Source organism: Melopsittacus undulatus, chromosome Z (assembly GCF_012275295.1).
Source record: "Melopsittacus undulatus isolate bMelUnd1 chromosome Z, bMelUnd1.mat.Z, whole genome shotgun sequence".
In the NCBI taxonomy this organism is placed as follows: domain Eukaryota; kingdom Metazoa; phylum Chordata; class Aves; order Psittaciformes; family Psittaculidae; genus Melopsittacus; species Melopsittacus undulatus.
Genome location: NC_047557.1, coordinates 37289287 through 37304258, shown reverse-complemented (window position 1 = coordinate 37304258; position 14972 = coordinate 37289287). Strand labels below are relative to the sequence as shown.

Below are 14972 nucleotides of genomic sequence, written 5' to 3'. Positions count from 1 at the left end.
CTAATAATCTTAGTATGTTAAAAGAAATAAAAATAACTTATTTCTATGACCTGGATTACCCACATGTTTTGTAGAGGCTAAAGTCATCCTGGACCAAGAAGGGTAAAATTTCTGCTTGCCTCTCAAGTACCTCTTAAGATCTTAAGCAAGATTTGAAAAATATGAAGACCTTACGATGGTGCTTTTTCCTCAGTGGTATTGTCTCCAAACTAAGAACAAGGAATAGCAGTGAAAATTATTTTGCCTTCTAACAGTGCATTGGAATTAATATGCAAGACAGAATATAAAAGTATTAATAACATAGTTCCCAATAACCGAGGGAAATTACAGTGGGAATCCACAGATATCCCTAAAGACTAGGCTGCAGTTCAGCAGTTCTTATGCCAAAAGAGAAAAAAAGATTAACTTTGATCTCAGAGAAATTTTGCCAGCTAAAATGGGATATAATTATTTGAATCAAAATGTAAAATAATAATGAGACAGTTTCCAGGAGCTAGGGGAATTATCTATAGTAGTGAGCCTGTCTGCAAGAGACAGTGATTTTTCTTTCTCCTGTTATCAAGCTGGATCAGAAACTCAACTCCAATGCAAACATTCTCTTAGGATCTAAGCAAAAATGGCTTTCGTGAATAAATTCAGATAATGAATAAATTAGAGAGAACTGAAATCTCAACTTACAAATAGAAAAAGACATGGTATTTTCAGGTAATATATTCACTATGAATTAGGTGACCTCTCCTTTGACCATCATTCTTTTCTGTCACTTCTGACCTTTACACATTATTGTATAGATGCCTTAACTCCAGAGCTATTTCTCCAAGGCATAATACTTACCATTTTCCCAATCATTGTCAAGTATGGGCCAGCATGCTGATTCACAGCAAAAAGATCAAGGAGCCGAGCATACCAAAATATTATATCCAAGCAGTAAAGTAGCCTCCCTGCAGTTTGAACAGGGGGTTTGGACCAGCGTAAGCCAAAACCAATCATAAATAGGATGATAGCTATAGAATCAGTAAAATTCCAGTATTCATAAATCCACACCTTCACTTTTTGGAGGAATTTTCCAGGTTCTGAGACAAATACCTGAGTAGAATGAGGAAGAAGGGAGGAACAAAACCTCCATTAAAATCACAGACACATTCTTTAACCTTTTTTGTCTTAACAGTTTTATAATATTTGAGAATGTGTAATTTTTTTCCTTTTGTAAAAAATTTTTGCAGTCCTGTGTACTGCATATTGCCATTCACTGACAACTTAAGTTTGTAATTTTTTGAGTATGTCACACCTAAGGAATAATTTTGAACCTGAACCAATTCAGTAATGAGCATGCTCCTTGGCAGAAAAAAAGCAGCCAGTATAGACTTGTTATGCATATGTACCATTATAAATTAACAAGCATTTTCTAGAGGCATGGTCATGACCTGCAGCAGCCCTTTTGCAAGCCCCTAAGTCATGGAAAGTACCAGCCTAACCTTGCTGATGGAAAAATAACTAATGGTTTTATTTCAGACTGAAAATATAAAGAAAGATCCTTGTATTCCATCAAGGACATGCTAAAAAAAGGAGTCCTGGCAACTAGCAAGGTAAAGAATGAAATGTTTACCCCTTGAACTGTGAGGTGCCCCAAAGGGATTTTAAGCTTCACTGCACAAATGTGTGAAGTGGAATCTTTGAGAGACCATAAATAAAACCTCTGCACATTACACAGGAGAAGCCAATTATGCAGTGCTATGTGAGATCATACTGATAAGTTCCAAGTGAAGGTGAGATTTTGAAATGTTAGGCTCTGATCCTGAAAGAATTCACGCATATGAAGACATTAACGTAAATAAGTGAATCTACTCAATTCAGCTGGACTAACTCACACTAGGAACTAGTTGCAGGATCAGGGCCTAAGGCTTTAACAATTAGTTGATACAATCTAGAGAAATAGGGGCTTGCAGTTACATATAACAAGGCCCTCAGCAAGTTACTTAGCTGCACGTGTAAGACACGGTGTCCTATAAAGTCTTTGCCAGCAGACCAGAACTAGTACATATCCAAAGAAAATCAAGTAGAAGACACGAATTTCAGTCTCCAATAAATGTTAATGTATAGAGCAGCTGATGTTTCCACTGCCCCGCCATCAACATGATGCAATAGCACAACAGTGATAGCTAAAGTGCTTGCTATTTCACATTCCATTTTTAACTCAATTAGACTATCCTCATGTTGATTTTTTAAATGTTATGTCTTACAGACACAGAATTTCAATGTTTAGCCAAACTTCACTATATTCCCAGCATTTCTGCTGTCCCTTGAAATTCATCACCTCTCATACTGATGTCACAGTCTTCTGAATGATCTGTTATAACATCCTTCATTCAGAACTGACTGCTTTTTTACATTTTATTAGTCCAAAAGTATAGCATTTCAAATGTCATAAAGAAGATAATACTACTGTGGTTTACTATGCACTGATTCAGTAAAGATATGTTCAATAACATACAAAAATTTGGGAAATACACAGCTGCATTCATCTCCAACCTCAGGTTTGGAGTGCAGATTGTGTTCAGAAGCTCAGACTTAATCACGTGCAATTAATTGCAGTTAATTTTGTTTGGAATGTCATTTTTCCATGCTCAATGAGCCCAGCATTAAAAGCTGATAGTGGGTGATTTTTTTTCCAGTTTCATTTTTAGAGGGTCAGTTAGACTTGATAGAGAGACATAGACTATTCAACACATAACACCTATTAATTGGCAACAATGTCAGCACTCAAATATTTAGAGACAAATTCCATGTTTGTTATAAGAAATCTAATGGTCCACTTGCAAAAAATAAACGAAACAAGTGCCTAAAGACTCCAAATCTCAGTTCAGCATTATCACTCTCAAGCAACCTGCAGCTTTCCACTGGCTTTTCACTGAACAGAGATTTAAGGACAGATTTTAAGATGCATTTTCAAAACCTAAGTACTGGTCTTCAAGTAGAAGACTTCTCAGACATAAATGTCCTGTATAATTAATTCCTCTGCTAAATTCTCTACAAAAAGAATGGAGGATTTGGCATTCTTCAGTTTATTTTTATTCTCTGGTTTACAATATGTTTTTTATAGGTAAGAAGTGTGAATGGAAAAGCTTACCTCCCTGACTTTTTCAATAGCAGTGCTGAAAATATAAATGATAACAAGCCACTCTTGCACACTTGGTCTTGGTTCCATCTTCACCAATACAGTGTAAGTGAAGAGCATGAGAAAAACCATGTACGCCATCTGCAAAACACACCGTATACAACCTGTATGCACAAAAAACCTCCAACAATTTTCTGCAAATGTACTAACAGGTAATTAGCCTGACTATATGTATTCAAACTAGTGGGTCATTGTCACATATTTGAGCCAAAAATCTTTCTTCCAATTCTCCAAAGTACGTTTATGGGAATATCTTTAAACATCACTTAGAAATTGGTGCTTTAGTGCTGAAAAATTGGAGCAAAAGTTGGACTATTCCAGCATATGTTCACCTAGGCTCCAAATGCATATATGAGACACATTCTTTTTTACCTGCACACACCACTTGAATGTAAAGGCAGTGTTATGCTTTTATCCTAACCTTCCATAGGAGCAAGTAATCATTCTACTTAAATCACTGGTTAATTAGTGCCTTCCAAAACACAGGAAGAACAATATCAGCACATATTTTAAAGATATCAGAACATACTATAAATGTATCTGAGATAATAGATCAATAGGTTATAAAGCAGTTAGCCACACCCTGTTAAAGAAGTAACAGCTTATGTACATAGTGGTCTGACCCAACAGGCAGCCTAATCTTAAACTTACTAAAATCTACTGACACAGGGTTAATTACCAAATTTAATTTAATAAATGCATATTTCTCTATAGCAAATGGTCTCCTATAGATTAATATTCACTCCTTCAGAAACAGCTCCTAAAGAAAGGGAAATGAGTATCTGTGAGATACGTAAGGTATTTAAGGCCAGCTTCAAATCTATCTCTACATGTGCAATTAACCACTGTAAAAAGCTGTGCTCTGTTTAAATTTAGTTCTTTTATTTTTATTTTTTTCCTATTTTTGGTTGTGTTTTTAATGCAGCTGCATAATTTTGGCAGAAAAACTTTTCACTCAATTGTGAGAGAAATATTCAAGTGTGTTCCCATCCACTCCCACCACTAAGTGGCTGAAAATCCATGCTAGGCAAAGTAAAAGTCGTATTAAGTGGTATCTGAAAGATAAAGGAGGGTTTTGTCATTCCAAGTTTCAGCATGATGACCAACCGTGTGAAACCAGAACTTGACAATTGGTGCGTTGTAGAACTCATATATTTTTCTAGTGCCAGGCAGATTTCCTTGTCCACCGTCTACTTGGCTTTCATCAGACTTCTGAGCAACCTTCTCCACATCATAATCCTTCTTTAAAAGGAAACAATATTTTAAGAGTAAGAAATCACGGTCTACGATTGCAAAGGTTGTGTCATGTTAAAGAGAAGACAGGCACAGATGCTTAAGCTTTGTTCTGAATACACAAACCATTACTGTAACTTGATTTTGTTTGGTTACAACCATTTCATCTGCAATAATCAACATGCACACTTTTCCACTTTTTTATATACCCATTTAGAGTTTTCTTTGTAACTACAGGCAGCAGACTGGGTGTCAGCAGACCTGAATCAACTCATGTTTCTGACACACATTTCACTGTCTTTAAGCACAGTCAATCACCCTATGTGTCACTTTCCCCAGCTGTGAAATACAGATAAATATCAGATCCCAGTATGACATAACTGCATTAGTTAGAACTCCATTGACAACTGTGAGACATTTTGAAATAAGGGAATGAGCAATACATTTCCACTTATGCATACAGTTGCACAGAAAACGTCAAGGTAATGAAATTCTGAATACTGAATCTAATTGCTGTTTTTGATATAGTGTACACCTGATTAGAAGATGAGGATGAAATAAGTACTCTCTTACAAAGATCTGCCTACAAAAATACAGTTAACTTCTTTAATGCTTTCAGTAAAATAAAATGTAAAAAAAAGAAAAAAAGGCAAATACACTTGATTCTGTATTCAGAATTTGACACTTGTGTGAGTACCACTGTAAAAGTACAAATATCTGCTGCTGAAGCCTAAGAAGCTCCAAAGACACACAGGAGTGGGCAACTGATAAAACCATAAAATGCTAAAAGGAGTTTTCAGAGACAAAGGAGAGAGGCCTGGGGAAACTATTAAAAGCTAATAGCAGGGCAAGGCTGAGGAACCAAACTGCCTTGTTCAGTTTTGTTTTCATGCTGGCCAAATTCCTTGACTATTATTATCAAAGCTAAAACTTACTGCTACTAGACATCTGTAGTACACCATTTTTTACGTGACATAGTTAACCATACTCAATATCATTTCCTTGGTTTATCAGGGGAAAACTGGGGTTTTTTTCATCATATGACACCCAGAAAAGTGCTAAACTGGAGAATCTGATAAACAGAATCACCCTAATCTGTTAATATCAGATCCTCCAACATGAAGGAGAGAATTGTCCCATGAAAGGGTGCAATTTCCAGTTGCAGAAGGTCACTGGAACTCATGACTGTGTGTGAATGATGCTCTATATGGCACATGAACACTGCTAAAATTGCTAATTTTTCTGTTATATTTCATATAAGAGTACTTAAGGAAAAGCTGCAGTTTGGCCTTTCATTTTAAACAACAATCTGTAACAGACAAAAACATAAGTTAAGCTTATTGCTAGCCCAGGAAGGAAGCAGCCCAGCTTGTGGCAGGTCAGAAAAATGCTTACACACATTGCTGTGCTGCCTTCTATCAAACCACAGGAGTGCTGCAAATTACAACTGGCTTGTCCTCTGTATCACAGCTTTTACCTAACCCTGTAAAAAGCATTTTTGAGCTATATTAGAAAGGCACAGGAGGAGATAATGGCTTCCAGCATTTTTCTGCGTCAGGGAAAAAAAGCACAAGTGTGGCATTGGCAGGCTTACCATTATGCTCTGAAAGCCCCCAGCAACAATCAGTTTTTTATTTTACACAAATTTAAAGTTAACTGAGAAGGTCTCATGCTTATCTGCTGTAAGGTAAGCACAGCAGAGCAAAGAGATAGCCTGACACTTCTCACCACTTGACAATCCTGCTTTCACTGGTTAGCACCTCACTAAGGTTTACCCTTTTGGCTGTCAATTCTCCATGCCTGCTGTATACCTCAGGCTGAAAACTTCTGGAAATTTTCTGTTCAAGCAATGTTTTGTAAAGAATGAGAAAAAGAAAGGACAGGAAATTCTGCATTGAGAGTTCAGGACCTGAACTGTCTCATTTCTGCTGTTTCCCTGCTTCAGACAGCTTGACTGAGCAATATGAATTGAATTTTATGGATGTGATTTTTTTTGTATGCTATGGAACTATTCTTTGATTATTTGATATATAAGATTACATAGGTATTTATTCGCAGCTTGAATAGACTGTGCTCTAAAATACCTGTGTAAATGACAGATACATATAATGTCATTACACTTCTTTAAGGCTGAGAAAGATTTTCGCATTATGACCAATACAGAAGTGACACCCAGGAGATAAGTGACTTGTCCAAGGTCACTTCAGTCTCCCCAGCTGGGGATTAAACAGTTCTTGAGAAATGGTTCCTGACACTTCCAGCTGCTCACCTTCTCCTCACTTCTCAAGATTATACGATGGTAAACAGACAGCTCCTGACACAAAAATGCAGACTAACCAGAGATGAGGCATCTTTAGAGGTGGCTGGGCTCTGATCCCCATGATACCATGTGAACTGGTGGAAGTCTTGAGACTGGGGCACATGAGACATTTCTGCCTTGCTTTTAAACTCCAGCATCAAGATGGTGGGAGGCAGGAGAATACTCATAATGACCTAAAAGAAATACATGAGTTTCAGGAAAATAATTCAGCAGTGATACCATAGACCTGATATCATAGGGAGCACAATCCTACTAATATTCTAGCCTGGGAAGGAGCCACCCATCTAAGGAATCTCTGTATTACACCCCTATGGCCTCCAAACTAATGTGCTGCTCTTGACTGTTTTGTGGCTTTGAAACGTGCCATAGTATCCGGAGATACTTTAGATACTGGCCCCTACATCCAGAGAGCATTCTTCCTATCAGTAGCTTTGCCAGAGAACCAGTAAAGCAGGGCAGTGAGAGCAGGTGGGAAGTGCCTGAAGGGTGCTGAGAGAATGGGAACAGCAAAAATATCCTCACAATATACATTCTCCTAATGTCATCCTGCAGTTACTTTTGCAAAGAAGTAAACCAGAAGCAAGTATTTTTGTTTTCCTTCCCTGCCTTTCTTTTCTCTTTTCTTTTTTACTTTTCTCTGCACATTCCAAACCATGCTTAACCACATCTCTCTGAAGCTGCATTAGATATGTTCATAACAACAAGACATGTAAACAGCTAGATTGACACTACCTTAAACCAGGAGTTCTTCCGCATCTTCAGGCGTCCCATCCACATATCTGTCAGAAGCATCTGTGTGCAAGTGTGGGACACGAAAGGCCTCAGCCCCACAGACACTGCTAATTTTAAGCAAGTTGAGTTGCTCCAGTTTTTTAGTTCATAGGTCAGTAACTTCATGGCCATCTGCTCATTTTGTTTGAATGCTTTCTCCAGCACATCTAAGGCAAGTTGCCCAAATTCCCTAGAGAAGAAAGGAATTAACAGTTCATACAACAGGGATCCATTGAAACTCAGAATCACTGCTGCAAAGAGGTTGGTTTGAGAAGTCCATTAATTAAAATTCAACTGACAATCTCAATAAGTATGCCTTCTCCCAATTTTCCCATTGTTTTATCAATATATCTAGTGAAAAGTAATTTCAGGAGTAAACCTAAATATTTAGCCCTATTCACAAGATTTAGGGTCATCCTGTTTTATGGGGTTTTATTTATTTTGTTCATGACCCCATTCAGTGATCAAAACAGACTGTACAAAGTTCTGCGTATTTCATTCAACATCAGATTCATCACCACTGGGGGCAAACACTGCATGCATTTGCAAAAGCTTCTTCTTTGACAGTGACTCTTTAAACATCTTTGTAGGAAAGGCTCCTCAAGGAAGATACACCTTCCCTTAAATTAAGCATTGGAGCTACATACAAAGCAAGACAGCATATCTTATTGTACTCTGAGTCATGATGGCTACAGACAAAAAAATGTCATTAAGAAGAAAAACTACCAGAAAACACAAAGTGAAACCAAAAACTTTAAAATGTTAATGTTAATTTAAAATGTTTAAAAAACAAAAAAGATAATTCTTGGCCTACTTGGTCTACTATGTTTTATGCGCTCAATTATTTCAGCTTATGTTTTTCTTTAGGTCTTACACTTAGCAGGATTTAAGCACTAATTTTAGTTTGCTTATTACCACATGGTACAGGTTTGAGAAGTCCAATGCATATGTGCCATATGGCTTTTTAGCAAGTTGAACTGGAAGGGAAGCTATAAGGGAAATCTGTCTTCAACCTGACCATTTACCAGACAGTAAAGCATGCATTACTCACATATTTTAGTTTTCAAATAAACAACTAGGTAACATGCTAATAGCTTTCTTTTAACTCTTGACCAGACTGATACATTATATAATATGACTAGCATGCATCTGAAAGTATTTCTTTCACACCCGATAGTCCATGGTACCACTAACCTTACAAAATCTTGGTGGATTACAAAAATATCTAACCATTCTAAGCACTGCAGATAATTAACTGAAGCAAAGGGAGATGTCATACTTTGAATACTTCTTGAGTTCTTCTGAAGTGTCATCCACCATATTGCTCTGTTTAGCTTCATGTGCCATCGCCCTGTAGAGTTTACAAGCCACAACAGCTTTGACCATGGCTTCCTCTCCATGCTGCCAGAAGAATATTGCCATCTTCTGCCTTTTCATTAATACTGCCCAAACCAGGAGGTCATTATAGGGGTATGTAAAGCCGGATGACTCATAGTTCTCTGCAAAGCTTATACCCTCTTTTGATTTCTTCTTACACTTACGGAAAGCAGTGGTTCTTTCCTAAAAATTTATTTTTTTAAAAAAAGAGAATCTCAGTGAATGGCTGAACTTCAGATTCATGAAAATAAAAAGGTATGCAAGTCTGAATTACAAGGAGCAAACCATTTATCATTATATATAAGTCATAAACCACAGCTATGATCACATTCAGATTACCAATACTACAAAGCTGGTAACGTTAGTGAAGGGAAAACACTCCCTGCTCTGTATCCATGTCATATATAGCCTTCCCTTCCACAGTGCTGGGAAGTCTCCAAACCTCATGATACCAAGACTCATTTCACTCTTTCCTTGTACTTTTGTCATGATAGAAGAAAAAGCAAACAGTAAATTGAAATATACACAATGGACCATGAAGGCTGTGTAGTGACCTCATAGCAGACCTTCAGCCATAGCTGAATGAGGCCTACACAGATGCTGGAGAAGGACTCTTCACCAGGCACTGCAGTGACCGGACAAGGGGTAATGGGTTTAAATTTAAACAGCAGAAGCTCAGGCTAGGTATAAGGAAGAAGTTCTTTACTGTGAGGGTGGTGAGGCACTGGAATGGGCTGCTCAGGGAAGTTGTGAATGCTCCATCCCTGGCGGTGTTCAAGATTAGGCTGGACAGAGCCTCAGACGACATGGTCTAGAGTGCGGCACCCCCACCCATGGCAGGGGTGTTCGAACTAGATGATCTCAAGGTCCTTCCCAACCCCAACCATTCCATGATTCTATATCTTATCATACTTAAAGATGATTTTTACTGTCTTCCATATTTGCAATGTAAACTTGCTATACATTCATGTCTGGATATTTCTCCATTAAAGGCAAAAAAAAATCCCATTGATATAAGTGAGATACCTCAGTGCTATAACGTGTTAATTTGGCTCACACTAATTCCAACGCATCCATTTCAATTCATTGTACTTTGTTTGTCAGATATTTTTATGTGGCCATCTTTGCTCTTTTATCATTATTTCTCTGATAGAAAATATTCTGTCATGATTTTCCAGATACAGAATCATAGAATCACCTAGGTTGAAAGAGACCTTTAAGATCATCAAGTCCAACCAATTACCCCAGCACTGTGAAGACCCTAAACCATGTCACTGAGGGCCTCATCTACATGGTTTCTGAACACTTCCAGGTACAGTGATTCCACCACTCCCCTGGGAAGCCTGATCACACTTTCTGTGAAGAAATTTTTCCTAATATTCAATCTAAACCTTCCCTGGAGCAGCAAGCTTACTGTAACACTTTAATAAGCAACCATGAGAAAACATCAGGAAAGTCAGAGAATTCCAACCATTGCTTCCAAATAAGAAGAGTTTCCACACATGCTTGATGTTCAGAAATAAGGTAATACTACATTTCAGTGAACAAAAGCCCTTAGAAACAAATGGATGGAAGTTAAACAGAATCACAAGGGGCATCTGAGCTTGATATCAACAATAAAATTACCAGATGTACTTCATGAACAGTGAACAGTAAAACGTTGCTTGCACTGGAATTTAAGTAGAATTATGATCACTAACAGCCCGACCAGCATATGTCTAAAATCTCTCAATAAAATTATTAGCAGCCTAATACATAATAAGCAAAGTCTAGAATAAGCAATTATATTACCTTGTATTTGTAAGGCTGTGCTGTTCTGAAGAACTGAGAATGCAAAGTACTTTCAGCAGATCCCATTCTGCTACCCGACTGATTACTCTGATGAAGAGAATGAGACAGGCTCTGGGAAAAGCTGGAAAGCACTCTCTAGATCCGAAGGCATACCATAAAACACAAGGAAAGAAATGCAAATTAGAGATTAAGTTTGCCTGTACTTATCTCTGAGCTAAATCACTAATACTCTTCCCTGTGGTTCCTAGTTACATGATCATGTTATATGACCTTAACCCATCCCTGTTAAGGTCTTACTTCATGAGGATACAGTGAAGAACTTTACAACTTCTCAAATATCTCTTTTTAAGTATTGAATTAAGCCAGTGACACACAGAAAGGTCTGTCTCTATGTTTCTATTCACTTCAAGGAACAGTTTTCATTATTTCTTCTAATTTTTTCCGATCCCCCTGAAGTTCTTCTATTAGTCATGAAAGCAGTACATGGGGTTACGAAGGTTTTGTTGCTTGTTTTTCTACATATGGAAGTACTTCAATCAAAGCCCAGCTCTGCTTTGACAACTGAAGAGAATTCTGACACAGTCAATCAGCTCCCTTTGTGATGCTGGCAATGTTATTCCGTTAATTTACTGAGAAATTTAAGCTGTTTTCAAGTTACTCGTTTTGGAAAGTCGATGGGGAAAGGTGAAGTGCTAGTATGTTTGCACACTGTTGTTCTGAGGCAGTTTGTTTGTTTGTTCGTAGAGGTGATGCTACTGATATGCAGGCATGGGAAAATGCTATGCCATAATGTGAAACACTTAAGCATCTAAAGGTTCAGAATGGCATGCATGTCCAAGCACAATCCCTCTGCCTACACAAAGCCACTGCATCATGGATGCAGCCTGGCATACGCAGCATGAGGCTTCCCCTGTGACAACCAGTGTGTAACAGAAAAATCTCTGCCAGGCAAACAAAGCTCACTGGCTCAGGCAGGAAAATGCAGCACAAGCACTGAGCTGTTTCTAAAAGGTAAGAGCTTTGTTCAAAAGCAGGGTCAAGGTCCTCCATGTTGCTCTTCACTATGCTGTGCTGGCATGCTCTACGTCTAGCCCAATGCCTGTTGAATTCACTATTTCTGTGACATGATTCAAGCTGCAAGACCAGAAACATGCAGCTGCTTTGTAAAAGGGAAAACGGTGGTTGGTTCAGCCTTGCTAATATTTATTGATGGATGACAGATCAAGAACAGAACCTGGCTACCAGTCACAAAGCTAAATTTACTGACCTAATAGTTAATTAACAATCACTGGTGGTCTTGAGGGGCGGGGAGTAGTCTGGGGAGTGACTGACTGCTTTATTTGCAACCTCTTCACAGCTGGCAAAGAGATAATGAGACAGACAAACATCATCTGAAGACACGAACCATAATTACAACCTGAGCTAGCTTTTGACTTTTCCTGGTGAACATTGGTGGCCATTTCCCAGAATTTACCTTGTGTTTTCTGTAGAGGTCATTGTAGAGAATTCGGAAATGCTTCCTTGTGTAGCTGCTCCGGTAAGCTCCACCAAGGAGGTATTCTATCACCAGCCCAATATCAATCAGTGATATCTTGTAATCCAAAGAAAGAGCATTCTGAAACACCAAATGTCACACACATTTAATGATGCTATTAGGTGCATCATTCAACCATGTCAAAGCCTTACCACTATGAGGGGAGTCTGGAAAAAGGTGCACCTGAGAGCTTCTGCCTCTGTCAGGGAAGTGTACACATTCATTAGGCATATAAAACTCCCCAAGGAGGGAGAACACAGGCATGTCCACATTTTCAGCCTGAAAAGTGCGACATCTATAGTCCACTGCACCCCCATAGCACAGGGATGGATACTGCAGTGTTCACAAGATCAGCAGCGTTCAACAGGTAATCATTCTTCAGGTTAATTACCAACAGCCAGAGAGATTGATAAAAATCTTCTTATAACAAGAGAAAACTATCATGGTATGATTTGCTCATTAAACTAGTTCCATAATTGAAAATTAAGAAATAGCTGAAGCATGTATTTGATGTTACAGAGTAATTCCCAGAGACTGGTAATCTCTTGAAGAGGCTCAAGACTGTCATGAAAACTAGGACAGCAGCTGCATGTATATTAGTTATACCTTCTGAGTCTCTTGCTTTTGTTTAAAGCATCATTTCTCAGTTTACCTCTACTGTTCTTCCAAGATAGGTTTGTAACAAATCTCTGAAAAACAGATTATCTTCCATGCATATTTTAATGAACATTGGTAAAACTTTAAACCACAACTCTCAGAAGTGAAAAATGGGCCTGTACCTAAATGCAAGCAGAGTCGATATGTATTCCTAACAGTGTATGTCTTTCAGACTGCGAAAAGTAATTTTCTTCATTAGACTGAGGTTTTTTTAGTAAACTAGTAGCAAGCCTCAGTACAGTCAGCTAAGGCCACCCAGCCGTGGGAACAGAAGGCACCAACAGGCTGAGCACACTGGGGCAAAAGCAAGTCTCAAAGGACAGATCTTGTCAGCTCTGTCATTGAGAATTAGGGAAGTATTTCTGACTACCTATCCTTGTAGATACCTCACTAAGAAGCTTTTTTTTTTTTATGCTATCAGGGCAAACCACCATGTACCTCCATTCAAGTGTAGCAGCAGCAAAGCTGGTGACACTAATGGAGAAAATTTTCTGAAATCCACGGTCATATCACTCTGCTGACTGTCCTGGCTACTTTGTTACCATATTTAATAAGACTGCAACTGCATAACCCGTCCATAGAACACTTACTCATACTTCCAGTAGCTCAGGTGAAAAAGGCTTTTCAGCCTGTTTGCAGGTCCCAAGTGAGTTTAGCTTACCCAGCAGCAAAGTAAGTTTTGAAATTGTGCACCCATTTTCTGTGTAAATTCCACTATTCCAATTCAAGTGCCAAAAGCTTCCCTTTTTAGATCACACCCTGAATTTTCCTATAGTGTCCTGAGATGTAACAAGGCCATGGGGTTTAGGAAAGGAGTCATATCAAGGAGCAAATCACTTCAGTATCAGTGAGAAAGACATATTTCTCAGCCTGGAAAAGTACAATGCATTTTCAACACTGATATCTTCCAGATCTATCACACAAGACCTCAGATATACTCATCAGTATGAGAAAATACAGAAAATAGCTTACTATGGAGACCAGAATACCCTACACCTATCTATCAAGCCACCAATGAGACTGACATGAAAGTCACCCACAATAAGAAAAGTAGTACTAGAAATCCCACTACTTGAAACCACAGTCTGCCAACAGTCAGATTTATAACTGTGTTTTATCTTAACATTCATACCCAGGAAAGAATTAGACAATTAATCTAGTTTTGGATTTAGACATCTCCTGCAGTGGAGACTGGATGCAAAAAGAACAGCTCATCCTTCCTAATAAGTGCTGTGAGGCAAAATAGGTAACAGAAACACAATATAAATTAACTGTGTAGCTAAATAACAAAGCTGCTACTAAATTACTAATGAAAGTAATGCTCCATGCCACAGTCATCCACTGCCACCTTCTGTTCTCTTAGGCAATGCAGCACATTAAAATAATACAGTATTTTGTCACAGTATCTTTTTGTTACTGCTCAACAAGGAAATAAATTTTTAGCTTTGGGGAAAAAAAAGAAATGCTTAAAGACATGAGCATAATTACTGCACTAATTCACTATGTGTTTTGTACAATCAATTCATAATGTCACTTTCGTAACTTTAGAAAGAGAATCTGATCTACGCAAACTGCCTGGCTTTCAAATTAAGGTATAGGAAGGACCCTTTGGAGCATTCAGAAGTAGTATGCTAGTTAATTGCTTAGGGGGATCAGTGGGATGAAAATAAAACCATTTAGTAGACACAGAAGCGTAGTAGCGAACCCGTCACTTCTACTTCTAAAATTCCCGTATATTACTTAGTAGTAGCATGCCCACAGACACTGATGTTCTGAGCTACCATTTTTGCTGCCCAGAATTTCCTACGTCTATTACCTGTTTCACATCTCGAACTAGGTGATGCAAAAGTAGGTTTGATGGTCCTTGCTTCTGTGGTGTGAAAAGACAGTAAACAAACATCATTGTACATTAGAAAATCAGTACAGTAAAATAAAGCAGCTAAAAGATCTTCAGAATAAGTTCCTGTGATTCAAACTCTTCCCACAAACCTCTTCAAAAACTTTTCAACACTAATCTGCAACACCTCTACTATCTTAAATCTTGACATACTCTACAGAGAAGTTAGTATCACATTGCTTAAACAACAAATCATTTTCAGCAAAATAAGCATGTA

General features: G+C 38.2%; 1 protein-coding gene across 1 annotated transcript in view; it reads right to left on the bottom strand.

The window, feature by feature from the left end:
* TRPM6 (transient receptor potential cation channel subfamily M member 6) overlaps positions 1-14972 on the bottom strand; it is a 79090-nt gene that overhangs the window by 34434 nt on the left and 29684 nt on the right. The window contains exons 13-21 of the mRNA XM_034073090.1: positions 14675-14728; positions 12142-12282; positions 10668-10778; positions 8779-9059; positions 7461-7689; positions 6746-6901; positions 4283-4417; positions 3128-3256; positions 835-1086 (exon numbers count right to left, since the gene is read on the bottom strand). Coding sequence (XP_033928981.1) covers positions 835-1086; positions 3128-3256; positions 4283-4417; positions 6746-6901; positions 7461-7689; positions 8779-9059; positions 10668-10778; positions 12142-12282; positions 14675-14728 — 1488 coding nt within the window. The remainder of the gene's footprint in view (positions 1-834; positions 1087-3127; positions 3257-4282; positions 4418-6745; positions 6902-7460; positions 7690-8778; positions 9060-10667; positions 10779-12141; positions 12283-14674; positions 14729-14972) is intronic.